The sequence below is a fragment of the Aphelocoma coerulescens genome, chromosome 3, assembly GCF_041296385.1.
Source record: "Aphelocoma coerulescens isolate FSJ_1873_10779 chromosome 3, UR_Acoe_1.0, whole genome shotgun sequence".
Classification (NCBI taxonomy): domain Eukaryota; kingdom Metazoa; phylum Chordata; class Aves; order Passeriformes; family Corvidae; genus Aphelocoma; species Aphelocoma coerulescens.
In genome coordinates this window covers 125,107,219-125,121,386 of record NC_091016.1, presented here as the reverse complement: position 1 = coordinate 125,121,386, position 14,168 = coordinate 125,107,219, and the positions used below count along the sequence as shown (strand labels likewise).

General features: G+C 52.7%; 1 protein-coding gene across 4 annotated transcripts in view; it reads right to left on the bottom strand.

Annotated features, from left to right (window-relative positions):
* The window catches only part of OTOF (otoferlin), a 78,660-nt gene that overhangs the window by 40,648 nt on the left and 23,844 nt on the right, over positions 1-14,168 (bottom strand). Inside the window, exons 7-10 of one of the 4 annotated variants that reach the window (XM_069011893.1) lie at positions 10,230-10,265; positions 9,645-9,665; positions 8,229-8,276; positions 5,659-5,688 (exon numbers count right to left, since the gene is read on the bottom strand). The exons of 2 other annotated variants lie outside the window; for them this stretch is intronic. In XM_069011893.1, coding sequence (XP_068867994.1) covers positions 5,659-5,688; positions 8,229-8,276; positions 9,645-9,665; positions 10,230-10,265 — 135 coding nt within the window. The remainder of the gene's footprint in view (positions 1-5,658; positions 5,689-8,228; positions 8,277-9,644; positions 9,666-10,229; positions 10,266-14,168) is intronic. One more of the 4 variants, XM_069011895.1, reaches the window with a different exon arrangement.

Genomic DNA, 14,168 nt, shown 5'->3' with positions numbered 1-14,168 from the left:
TTCCCATTAATTGATGTATTTTAGTGTTTTCTAGGACCTGGGAGGTGGGAACAGGAGGAATTTTTTCCAAAGGGAAAAGAGGAAATATCAGCTGAAAAACAGAGCAGGGAATATTCCAGAGGCAGAGGCAGGATCACAGTGGAATCCACAGCCCTGGAATCTTGGAACCCATTTTTTATCTGGGAATCATAACTTGGGATAACTCTGCCTCCCATGAGCAGAGTCCCTGCTGGGGGTCCGTGTTGTGGTCCCACTCCTCATCTCTCCCAACCGGTTCATGGAATTTCTTTCCAAGAGACCAAAAAATGAAACTACTGAAAATGAAACACCCAAAAATCCAGCATCGAAACACCCAAAATTTCAGACACCCCAAATTTCAGACACTCCAACTACTCCCCCACCTGTGAGGGGGGAATGTTTTTAATTGGAAAATTCCCATCACTGGAAGCGGAGGAGCCTTGGCAGCTTTGCTGGAGATGTTCTTGGGGCAGCTTGGAAATAACAGGGGACCTCAGCTCCAGGCTGGACCTCAGCTCCAGCCAGGATCACACCCCACCTGCAGGCTGGACCTTTCCTCACCTCCAGCCAGGATCTCACCTTCTTCTTGTACCTCACCTCCAAACTGGGACCTTCCCCCCCCCTTCCTGACTGGACCTCAGATCCAGCTGGGAGCTCACCTCCTTCCTGGATCTCACCTCACCTCCAGGATGGACCTTTCCTCACTTCCTGCCTGGACCTCACCTCCAGCCTGGATCTAACTTCCAGACAGGACCTCACTTCACCTCCAGCCCTGACCTCACCTGCTGCTTGGACCTCACCTCCAGGATGGACCTTTCCCCACCTCACCTCCAGCCCGGATCTAATCTCCAAGATGAGCCTTGCCTCCAGGTTGGGCCTCACCTCCAAACGAGGAACTCAGCTCCAGGCTGGACCTTTCCTACAGCCCAGGTCTAACCTCCAAGATGATCCTCACCTCCAGCCTGGAACTCACCTCCAACTGGGACCTCAGCTCCAGCCTGGACCTCTCCTCACCTCCAGCCAGGCTCAGATCTCACCTCCAGGCTGGAGCTTTCCTCGTCTTCTGACTGGACTTCACCTCCAAACTCACCTCCAACATGAACCTCACCTCCAGATGGGAACTCACCTCCAAGCTGGACCTCACCTCACTTCCAGCCTTGACATCACCTCCAAGCTGGATCTCACCTCCAAACTGGGATCCACTTCCAGCCAGGACAACACGTCACCTCCAGCCTGGACTTTTCCTCACCTCCAACCCAAATCTAATCTCCAGCCAGGACCTCACCTCCAGCCAGGACCTCACCTCCAGCTGGCTGCCAGGCCAGGGGATCCAGCGGATCCAGAGCTCCTGGATCCTGCAGGATTGGGATGTGCTGCCCACAAGGCAACGGCGTGGAATCTGTGGGGTTTCCCAGTCCCACCTCTGGATGGGGCCAAAGGGTCAAGTTTTATCCTTGGGAATTTTTTCCCAAGACCAAGAAACCCTGGAATTGCAGCCAGCCTGGTGCATCCTGGTTGGAAGTAACCTGCAGAAGTCTGCAGGCTGCAGAGAGAGCCAGAGAAAGCGGGAAAAAATTTAAGGAGAATGGGAAAATAACATTATCTGAGGGAGAGGAATCCAGTCGGGATAATGATCCAGGAACTATTTAAATCTGGGACTAAAGCAACACTCCGTCCTCTGGGAGCTGCGATTAATTCCCAGGAGGCTCCATGATGGTGCAGTTTTTCCATGGATTGGAGGAGAAAAAGTGAGGATGAGGGTTCTGTACCTGTAATCCCACCAGGAAACACCCAGGGGATGGGACCCTTTTGGAGCAGTTTTCAAACTCATTTCTTTAATGAGGAAATGCTGGAATCACAGCTCAGGTTCTGGAATTCTGCTCCCAGACTGCTCTCTGCCACAGAGATTTTTTCCAGCCCGGAATACCCAGCAGCCAGAGCCCTCCATAAGATAACAAACCTCCAGGATGGTTGGATTACATCCCTTTCTTTCCTGTGAAATTCTTAGAACCGGAGAGCAAAAAGTCCCTCCAGTCCCAGAGCTGCCATTTTACCTGTGGATGCTCAGGGATAAAATCCCTGTTCCAGGAATTTCTGAGGTTCCTTGAGAAGGAAAACCAAAGTGAGGGGCAGCTGGTGATGGACCCTGCAGGGAAAAACCTGGCAGGGTCCTCTCCCATCCTCCCAAATCCACGGACACCGAGGATGCTTTGGATCTCTCGGATGTTCCCGTCAGTAAAATGATGATGCTGGTTTTGGGCCATATGGAAAAAACTGGGATTAAGCGCTTGATCCAAGGAATGTGTGCTGAGACCCATCCCAGCATCACCATCCCAACCCAGCCCCTTCCCAAGGGATCCATGCGGGAGCTGGGATCGCCCCTCCAGCCCCTCCTGGAGTGGGGACTCAGGGAAGGAATTGGGATCAGCAGCTCCATGTGTTCCTAAAGGCCCTGGAGCTGGGGAAAAGCCTCTGGAACATCCACGGGATGAGGTGGATCAGAGGGAAAAATCCGGAGGGCTCCAGGCCCGTCCATGGAACAGAGCTCCAGGTGCTGTGTCCGTGTCCATCCCAGTTCCTCTGAGCCAATTCCCAGCACTGGGAATGGAGCCCTGGGAAGGGGCAGAGAATAACGGAGTTTCGAGAGTGCTGGGGGAAGGGAAAAAAATGGAAAGAAAGAAGGGGGAAGGAAGAGGGGAAAAAAGAAAAAAAGGGGGAAAAAAGAGGGGAAAAAGGATGGAAAAGAAAAAGGGAAAATAAAGAAAAAATTGGGAAAAGGGGCAAAAAATGAAAAAGGGGAAATAAAGTAAAAAGAGACAAAAGGAAAAAAGAGGGGAAAGAAAAAAGGAAGAAGAAAAAAAGGCAAAAACATAAAAAGAAATAGAAAAAAGAAGGAAAAGGAGAAAAGGGGAAAAATGAGGGAGAAAATAAATAGGGGGAAAAGATAGGAAGGAAAAACAGGGAGGTAAAAATGGGGATGGAAAAATGGGGAGGGAAAATAGAAAAAAAAAAGGGAAAACACACTGAAAAAATTAGGAAAAAATCCCAGGAGGAATAAGCAGAGGGGGGAAAAAAGAAAAAAAATGGGAAGAAAAGGTAGAGGGAAAATAAAATGTGGGGAGGAAAAACCTGAGGGAAGAACATGGGGAAAGTAGGGGGGAAAAAAAAGAAAAAAAAAACAGAAAAATTTGGGAAAGAAACCCCAGGAGGAATCAGCAGGGGAAAAAACATGGGAAGAGAAAATAGAGGAAAGAAAAAACATGCGGAAAAAACCTGTCAGGATTAAAAAATGCTGAGGATAAAGCAGGGGAAAAAACCTCCAAACAAACAGGAAAAAGCACCAGGAAAAGTAAGGGGAGGAAAAGAGCAAAAAAGAACAGGAAAAAAGGAAAAAAAGAGGAATAACAGGAAAAAAGAGACAAAGAAATAAATTCCAAAGCAGTGGATTTTGGCAGATTTTGGTGGATTTTGGCGGCACTGGGCAGGTGTGGAGGAGAAGTGAAGGAACAGGATGAGGATGAGGATGGAGCCATCCCAAATGTTCTGGAGCAGCTTCCCAGTGGCTCATCCTGATCCCCAACCCCTTCCCAATCCCCACCCGTCCCTTTTCCAAGCTGGGTGAGCCCTGCCCAATCCCAAACACCTCCCCCTTCCCATGCCAGCTTCTACCTTCACCCAGCCCTGCAGGAGAAGGTTCTGGAAGAGCTGAGCCGGGAATGGCGGCACCTCTATGGTGGAACGTCCATCCCAGTGCCCGAGGGGACGGAGCAGGGATGGGGGATCCCTCCGAGCCTCCTCCGTGGGCAGAGCGGGAGTTTTGTGGGATCTTCCTGATCCCTCCGCTGCTCCCGCCACGCTCCCGACGGCGCCGGTGGGAAGCAGGGGCTGGCGGAGAGCTGACACCGTCTCCACATGAATATTCCATGAGGATCCGCGGCCCCACGGAACCTGAGCTGCTGCCACAGCAGCCGGAGCGCTCCTTTGCCAATACCCGGCCTTCTCCCTCTTTCCCAAAGAACCGATCTCCGGAGAAGCCGCTGCTGCTCCAGCACATCCCACCTGGATTCTGGAAAATTTGGGGTGGAGGAGGGAACATCCTGATGCTGATCCCAAGTCAGCAGAAAGTTCCAACAAAGTTTAAATCCGTATTAGACACGGGAGATTCCACCCAGCCTCCAGAAGTGCTCTTCCCGTGGATTTTCTGCGGTTTAATACGGGATTGAGCTTGGATCATCTCCAGTTCCACAAATCCTCCTGCTGCTCCTCTTGGCTTTGTCCTTTAGGATTTCACCCATGGGGATCTCCCGAATCCACACACAGGGATTCTGAAGCCATGGCAGGGAGTCGGGAGCAGCCTCTCCTGGCCAGATTCCAGTTAAAGATCCCGTTACTGGTGAATTATCCATGGATAAAAGGACATTGTAATCACTGCTTTTTGCTGGGAGCAGGGAGCAGTGTTCCCACGGCTCACTTCCTTGCAGGAATTCCACCTGTCAGGAATCTTCCTGTTCTTCCCCGGTTCATCCTACACCCACCATCCTTGGGAAGATCCCAACCCTCAATTCCTTTGTGCCTCTTCCCAGAGGAAGGACCAGAGCTGGGAGATCTCTTCCCGTTTTTCCTGACTCTGCCCTCTCCTTGAGGACATTTTCCTCCTTTCCCACCTCATCTCCTCTTCCTCACTTTATCCCATTAATTGGGAAGGTCCATCCATGGGATGTGCCATGAATTGATCCTTAAACCACAAAACAAGGAACAGGAGCCAGAAGAGACCTCCTGGATGGGGAAGTGCCTGGGGGTGATTCCAGGAGCATTCCCTGGAGCTGAGTTTAAATTTGAGCCGAGCTGCTCCAGCAGAGCCGGAGGATCCGGCTCTTGGGAGAGCAGCCCGGTCTGGTATCCATGAAAACAGCTGGGAATAAGAGGAAGGCAGGAGCTGAAGAAACCTGGCAGCCTAATGTGGGCACAGGAGCTGCTGGACCATGGAATCAAGGAATTCCCAAGTGGGAAGGGACCCACCGGGATCACTGATCCAACTCCTGCCCAGGACACCCAAGCAATCCCACCCTGTCCCTGTCCAAGTGCTCCTGGAGCTCTGGCAGCCTTGGGAATGTGACCATTCCCTGGGGAGCTGTTCCAGTGCCCCACTGGCTCTGAGGGAAGAACCTTTTCCTGATATCCAAAGAAAAGCCGGATCCAAGTTCCATCTGCACCCTGACCGCTCCTGCCCTGTCCATGCCCAGGCTGGGAAACTCCCTTCATCCAGACCGGACAGATCCAGGCTTCCCTCAAAACCTCTCAGCTCCCTTCCAGCGCTGCCAGGCTCCAAAGCTTTTGCTGGATAAATATTCCTTGGTTTTTTGGATAAATATTCCCTGCAGGCTACAAACCCTCAGGCCACACATCCAAGAGAGCCAAGTTTTTCCAGGGTGGGCAGGTCCAGCTTTGGAAAAGGGAGAGCACAGCCACCGGATCAGCTGGAAAAGTGGGAACAAGGAGGAAGAAGAGCAGGGAGAGCAAACCTACTGGATCAGCTGGAAAAGTGGGAACAAGGAGGAAGAGGAGCAGGGAGAGCAAACCAACCAGATCAGCTGGAAAAGTGGGAACACGGAGGAAGAGGAGCAGGGAGAGCAAACCTACTTGTGCTCCTTGGTCTTCTCCTTGCCTTTGCTGGAGCTGGTGGCGGAATATCGAGGGAATAAAAGGCAAACAAACTTCAGTGCACCAAGGAATCCGGGAATCATGGAATGCTTTGGGTGGGAAGGGACCTTAGGGATCCCTAATCCCACCCCTACCATGGGCAGGGACACCTTCCACTATCCCAGGTTTTTCCAAGTCTGTCCAAGCTGGCCTTGGATGCTTCCAGGGATCCAGGGGCAGCCACAGCTTCTCTGGGAATTCCAGCCAAACCCCTCCCCACCACCACAGGGAAGAATTCCTTCCCAATATCCCATCCAAACCTCCTCTCTCTCAACTTAAAATTTAGGTGGAAAACATCCCTGCATGGCTTAGGATACCCCAGCTCCCAGCACTGGAGCTGGAAGCGATGGACATTCCCTGGATTTGTGTTTGGGGCTGGCAAAGCAGCACTGCTGTGCAGGACACGTGGGATTCCCAGATTCCATTCCCGGATTTGGGAAGCTCCTAGGCAGGGGACAAGGCTTCTCCTTTCTGGAGAGGGGAATGGTTTTCCTTATCCCCCTGCAGAGGTGCATCCATATCCCCCCTCCAGAGGGGCCTGTGCTGCAGGGCGTGGGCTGGATCTGGAATTCCTCATTCCTGCCCCGACTCCGCATCGGAAACATCAATCCCTTCCTTCCCTGTTCCCTTTGGGATCCTGCTCCGCTCTCTGGCTTCTGTTTTCCTTCTCTCTCATATTTTTCTCTCCAGGTCCTGCCTCCCTGTTTTCCTCTCCGGGTCCTGCTTCTCTCTTTCCTTCCCTGTTTTCCTCCCTGGTCCTTCTTCCCTGTTTTCCTCTCAGATCCTGCTTCTCTCCCTGTTCTCCTCCCTATTTTCCTGTCAGGTTTCCACTCCAGTCCTGCTTCCCTGTTTCCCTCCCTATTTTGTTCCCTAATTTCCTCCCGGGTCCTGCTTCCCTCTTTTCCTCCCTATTTTATTCCCCAGCACTGCTTCTCTTCCTGTTTTCCTTCCCGGTGCTGCTTCCCTGTTTCCCTCCCTGTTTCCCTCCCTCTCCCTCCCTCTCCCCCATTAACCGCCCTCGTTGTCCTGCAGCAATTAGGGAGGAGAAAGCAATTAAGCAGCTTGGGGATGTAATTAAGGAAGCTGGAGTTAATTACAGCAGCTCCTTCGCCGGGCTGGGGACAAGGGACAGGGGGACTGATTTCAGAGCCTGAAATTCCAGCTCCTTGTGCTCTGAGCAGCTGGAAAACCATCCAGGAAAAGATTAAATTGTGAAGGGTTGCTGGATGGGTTTTGGGAGAGGGGAATTCCATAAGGGCTCCAGCAAAAAATGGGACACAGGTGGGAAACTGGGAAGAGCAGCAGGGGCAGGGATCAGCTTGGAGCCTGCTCTGATCCAAGCATTCCTGCTTTTTCCCTGTCCCAATCCTGGTGTGGAAGCACAGTGGGAAAAATTATTCCCGTGCCAGCTGAGCTCCTCCCGGGAGCACCAAAGCCCAGCTCGGCATTGGAAAGCTGCCAGGAGAGGAATTAAATCATTCCACACCTCCCCCCGGAGCTCAGGGATCTGGTCCAGGTCCTGCTGGACACATCGGAGATGGATTGGCCGGGATTCCAGGCAGAATCCCTGTGGGATCACATCCCTCAGATCTCACTGGCTGGGATCCTTCCCTCCCACAGCCCGGCTGGAAAACTCCCTCTCTTCCCGATCCAAACTGCTCTGGGTGGGCAGAGGGCCTGGAATGTCCCCTGGAATTGGGATGCGATCCATCCCTGGGTGGGCAGAGGGTCTGGAACGTCCCCCGGAATCGGGATGGGATCCATCCCTGGGTGGGCAGAGGGTCTGGAACGTCCCCCGGAATCGGGATGGGATCCATCCCTGGGTGGGCAGAGGGTCTGGAACGTCCCTCGGAATCGGGATGGGATCCATCCCTGGGTGGGCAGAGGGCCTGGAATGTCCCCTGGAATCGGGATGGGATCCATCCCTGGGTGGGCAGAGGGTCGGGGATGTCCCATCCCTGGGATCCATCCTTAGGAGAGGGGCCAGGGAAGTGCGGATCCTGTGTCCTTTCCCTCATCTTGGATGAGGGATGCAGGAACACGGCGCATTCCAGGTGTGACCCTCCTTTTCCCATGTTTCCCTCTTCCTGCTCCAAGTGTTTCCCACATCTCTCTCCTCTCCCGATTCCTGCATCCACTCCATTCCTGGCACTCGTATCAGGGTGTCCGGGTGGGTGACTGTGCTTCCTGAGGGATCCAGGACCCTTTTACAAGGGCCTGGTGGAGCAGCCAGTGCCAAATTCCTCTTTGTCCATCCTTTCCTTTTCCTTGGGCTCTTCCAGTCCAACCCTCCCTGCCAAAGGTGACCACGGACAGTCCCAGCCTGGGCTCCAGGGGCCTGGAATGGGCACGGATGGGGAATTCCCATCTTATCTCTCAAACCACTCGATTTGGAGCCCTTTCCTTGGGAAAATGGACTCCTGGTCTTGCCCTGCTGCTGTTCCCCAGGGATTCTGCTGCCAAGGGCCAGGGCATGACCCTGGGAATCAGGGATCAGGGAATAGGGATACCTGAACGGCAACACCAGGTGTTTTTTCTCCTTCCCTTTGGCCTTGGCTCTGCAATCCAAAGGAGCAATTCCATGAGATGTGATCCAGGGATAGACCCTCATCCACCTTCTTGCCCCAAACTCATCCACGTGCATGGAGCAATCCAACAAAGCCAATCCAGGAGCGTCCCAGAGGGAGAGCTCCCTGCAACAGGGCTTCCCAAGGATCCCACGGCATCCAGGGAATTGGGAACAGAGGTAGGACAGCACTGGTGGGGCTGGAATGATGGAGGGATGGAGGGAGGGATGGATGGATCCACAGATGGAAAGGATGGATGGAGGAAGGGATGGATGGAGGAAAGGATGGATGGAGGAAAGGATGGATGGAGGAAGGGATGGATGGAGGAAGGGATGGATGGAGGGATCCATGGATGGATGGATGGAATGGGTGAAGGGATGGATGGAGGGATCCATGGATGGATCCATGGATGGATCCATGGAGGAAGGGATGGATGAAGGGATCCATGAATGGATGGATGGATGGATGGATGGATGGATGGATGGATGGATGGATGGATGGATGGATGGATCCACAGATGGATGGATGAAGGGATGGATGAAGGGATGGATGAAGGGATGGATGGAGGGATCCATGGATGGAATGGGTGAAGGGATGGATGGATCCATGGATCCATGGATGGATGGAATGGGTGAAGGGATGGATGGAATGGGTGAAGGGATGGATGGATGGATGGATGGATGGATGGATGGAGATGGAGATGATGGAGATGGAGATGGGGATGGAGATGGGGATGGAGATGGGGATGGGGATGGAGATGGGGATGGAGATGGGGATGGAGATGATGGGGATGGAGATGGAGATGGGGATGGGGATGGAGATGGGGATGGGGATGGATGGATATGGATAGAGATGGACGGATGGATGGATGGATGGATGGATGGATGGATGGATGGATGGATGGATGGAATGGGTGAAGGGATGGATGGAGGGAGGGATGGATGGAGGGAGGGATGGATGGATCCATGGATGGAAGGATGGAGGGATGGATCCATGGAGGGATGGATCCATGGATGGATGGATCCACAGATGGATGGAGGAAGGGATGGATGGAGGAATGGAGGCATCTATGGATGGATGAATGGATGGATGGATGGATGGATGGATGGATGGATGGATGGATGGATGGATGGATGGATGGATGGATGGATAGCTGGGAATACAGACAAACAGAACCCTTGGAGCCCCTTCGGAAGTCCCTGACTGGAAGGAGACTTGTCCTTGCTGGGATTAGGAAGGACAGAGGGACCCCCGGGGATGAGTGATCCCAGAAAAGGCCCTTTCCACGGATCCAAACACCATGCTCCTATCCATGCACACACCATTGCCAAAGGGAAGCAGAGACACCACAGCCCGTACCTGGGATCTTCCGGGTCTTCACTGTTGGGAGGAGACGGAACCAGGAGGAGGAATGTGAGGAATTAACGAACATTCCCAACTGGACACAGCCACCCCCAGCCCACGGGAGCAGGACGGGGGAGGGGCTGATCCTCAAATCCCAGAATTGTTTGGGTGGGAGGGACCTTAAATCCCATCCCATTCCAACCCCGACACCTCCCACCATCCCAGGCTGCTCCAACCTGGCCTTGGACACTCTCAGGGATCCAGGGGCTGCCACTGCTTCTCTGGGAATTCCAGCCCAGCCCCTCCCAGGGAGCAATTCCTTCCCAATATCCCATCTATTCCTGCCTTCTGGCAGTGGGAAGCCATTCCCTGTGTCCTGACACTGTGATTCCCAGTATCCCCATATTATGTGGGATATGGTGGAGAGGGAGCACAGGATGAGATTGGCCTGTATCCCAAATCCTGGATTTATGCCAGGACCGGCACCTACTTGTAAGGTGTGGGTGCCTGGGATGGGAGCAACCCCCCAAAACTGGGATTCCCCCAAAATCCAGGATCCCTCCAAAATCCGGGATCCCTCCCAGCAGGACATTTTGGTACCTTGCCACTGCCTTGTATCCATCGTTAAACTTAATCCTGGAAGAGGCACCGGAGAGAAAGAGAAAAAAAATCCAATCAAATCCCAGTGTCAGAATTCCTGAGGGAGAAGGGACACCCCTTCCCAGGAGGATGGGGCCGTGTCCAAGCTCCTGGTGCTCCAGGGAGGGAATTCCAGCCTAGGGTGTTCCCCTCCCCCTATTCTCAGGAAAAACCCGGCTGGAGTCTGGATCTGCACTTCCGGCATGAGGAACAGGAGCTGTCCCCAGCGCTTCCCGAATTATCCATTGCTCCTGCTCCATCTGGGAGATCTTCACCGGGACAGGTTGGGGGCAATTTACATTCCCAGCATTCTGGAAAAGTCTCCAGGTGCTGGAGGCTCTTCCCTGGGACTCACGGCAGCACCTGCTCCATTGGTTTGAACCTTTTCCTGATTTTCAGGATCCACAGAATGCATTTTTTTCCAAGGAATTTAATGGCACATTAAATGATTAACGTAATTTAATTAAATTTAACGAAGGGGTTGGAAAAAAAGATGGAAAACCTTGACTGTGACTGTTTTTCCCAGGATGGAAAGGATCCCAAACTTCCTGTTCATCCTGGTGGTGGCACGGATCTGGAGTGTGACATCCCAAAGATCTGTGCCCAAACGCCACACAGATTTGGGAATTTTGGACCCTCCTTAACTACTTGGACACGAATGAATTATCCACTATCCCAAATTCCAACCATTCCCAGCACTGATCCATATCCCCAAGTGCCACATCCACCTGGGAATGGGAATGCCCTGGGCAGCCTGTGGGGAGTTTCATCCCAAGTTCTCCCGTGCCTGGCACAGATCCCAACTTTGGAGCAGGTGCCGGAGGGATAATTAGCAACAGGCAGTCGGACAAGGCTCGGATCCGCCGGGACATGGAAGAAAAGCTTCCATCAATAATTCACCTGGAGCAGATTCCTTTCGGCTCCGAGCTCTGTCCTCGCCATGAATATTTCAAGGACAGCCCCTATCGGGTGGTGCTTCCCGGGATCTCAGTTTCCAAAGGGTTGGGAGCTGGGCTCAGCCAGGTTTGGGCAATTCCTGAACTGCCTCTGGAAGTGCCCATCCCTCTTGGCTTTCCCTGGGAATCTAAGGGTGAGTCTGTACTGGTAAATAAATCACGGAATTGTAGAATCCCGGGACGGTTTGGGTGGGAAGGGACCTTAAACCTCATCCCATTCCATGGGCAGGGACACCTCCCACTATCCCAGTTCTCCAACCTGGCCTGGGACACTCCCAGGGATCCAGGGGCAGCCACAGCTCCTCCAGGAATTCCAGCCCAGCTGCTCTCCACCCTCCCAGCCAAGAATTCCTTCCCGATTTCCTGTTCTTTGTTGTTTTCCTCACTGGAACACACGTCCAGCTTTTTCAAGGATCCTGTCCTGGTTCCAATGGTTTCCCATTTCCTGGGATTTTTTTGCTCATTTTTTCCCTCCTCTGGATCCTTTCCCGTGATTTTTTTCATGGATGCGTTTGGTCAAAGCTCCCAATGGATCAAGGAGCCGAAGCCATTCCAGGGACCTGGCACATGGGAAGGTTCCACCTCCCGTTCCTGGCTCCTTCATCCCTGGATTCTGTGTGGGATGAACAGGTTCCAAACTTGGGATCCCCAGGGAGACACAAAAATGGGATTTAACAAATCCACGTTCTGATGTCTGTTCCTGGATTTAAGGAATTTTCCCTGGAAAGCACGACTTAGGAGGTGGATCAGCCCTGGAGAGGGGGATCTTCTGTGGGAATTTACCTGGAATGCTGATCTTCTTCTGCTTCGTCTCCAAGGCTTGGGAATTTACAGGGAGAGAGGAAAAATTCCAGCTGTGATGTGAGGATTAAGGGCTCTTCCATTGTTTTATAAACCAGGAAAAACTTGGGAACACTCTGGCACAGCAAAGCACTCCATGCACGGCTGGAATCCCAGGATCCCCCCAGGCCACTTCCAGTGGTGTCCACAGGATCCAGGTCTGTCCCAGACTGGATTTTGGGGGATATTTGGCCAATATTCCACATTTTCCAAGTGGTTCCCTCCTCCCTGACCTCCTTTTCCCACGCCTTCCTTCTGTTTGGGATGGATTTGCACAAATCCCAAAGGAAAAGTGGGAATGGGTGGGTGCTGTACCCTGTGCTGGAATTCCTGGAAGGAGGAAAGGGGAATTCCCAGCCCTTGGAAACCTTGGAAAGCCCTGCCATCATCCCAGTGATGGAAAACCCTTCCCAACACTTGGAAAGCTATGGGATCGCTTCCTGGGGGGTGCTGTTTACACGTAAATGCCCAAATTTTGGGAAATTCCCAAGCAGAAGTGTCCATGTGGATCTGCAGACATGGGAGGGTCACACATTCCCAGAGACATCCTGGAAAAGAGGGAATGAAGGTGAAAATTCCTGGTGCCAGAGCACGGGATCAGCCTGGATCCAGCACCGGCCAAGGAAGACGCCCAGGAAAAGATGGATCTGCTTCCCCTGGAATCCACAGCTCCACAGCACAATTCCCAAAGTTCTCTGCTCCGTGGGAATGGGACAAGGCTGTCCCAGATCTGCCGGAGAAGGATCTTCCTCTGCTTCCAGAGCTACCAAACTCTGGGATCTCCGGGCTCAAGCCTCTCCAGGATGTCTGTGCCCGAATCCCAGGGGATTCTCCAGGAGGAAAAGGGGCTCAGGGTTGGGAGCGGGGTGGGAGAAAGGCAGCACAGGGAAGGGAACGTCTGAGATTATGGGAAAAGTGTTTGGAAAAGATGCGAATTAAATCAGGTCCCCATGTCTGGGAACAGATTTCAGCAGGGCCTGGAATGCCAGGAAAGGGGGAAAGGCTTTAAACCAATAAAGGCTGGATTTAAATGGAATTTTGGGAAGGAATTGCTCCCTGGGAGGGGCTGGGATGCAATTCCCAGAGAAGCTGTGGTTGCCCCTGGATCCCTGGAAGTGTCCCAGGCCAGGCTGGATGGGGCTTGGAGCACCCTGGGATAGTGGAAGGTGTCGGGATTGGAAGGTCGGGATTGGAAGGTGTCGGGATTAAGGTCCCTTCCCACCCAGAATATTCCATAGGTTCGCAATTCCCTGTCTCCAGGGCTGTGGATTGGCCTGGCCCATGATCCCTGAGGCTGCTCCTGTGACATTCAAGGGACAGGGAGTTCCATGCCTTCTTTATCCCACTTTTCCTTGTGTATCCCACTCCCCTTTTCCTTCCCATCCCTGTCCCTCTGCCCATTCCTGACCCCTCCTGCAAATCTTCCATCCATGTGGAAAACGGGGAATCCAGAGGGATCCCTGGGCTGGAGGAAGGACATCCTGGGTAATGGGATTGGGAATGAGGATGAGGAAGGCCAGGACAGGGTCCAACAGGAGCCCTCCCCATCCCACCAAATTCCCTGATGGAATCGCAGCTCTGGAAACACCAAAATTCCTATTTTTATTCTTCCAATCCAAATTTTCCCCAGGTCTGGGATCTGTAAGTGATGGAGCAGGAAGGGCCTTCCAAAGGAGCCGGGACATTTTTGTTCCCAAAGGAATTTTAACGAAAGCCTTTTCCCTTTGATTCCAAAGGATGGTTCACGTCCAAGTGCCCTGGGATCCTTCCCAAAAGCTGGAATGTGGAACCTCTTTCCTTTCTTTTCTTTTTTTTTTTTTCGGCCTTTTTTTGATTCCTGGTAAACCCCAGCATGGGGTTGCTACAACCTGAGCCATGAATTTCCTGGAGGAAAATCCTCTAGGGAATCTCAGTGAAAACAGGGATAAAACCCCATTAACATCCCAGAGGTGCCGAGATCTGGGAATTGTTTGGGATGGGGGATAAACCTTTCCTATCCCAGGGAATTTCCTGTATTTCCAGTATTCCCTGCATCATCCCCTTCCTGCTGCTTTTATGGATGCCTCTATTCCCGTTATCCCTAAAAACCCCATTTAAATGGCTT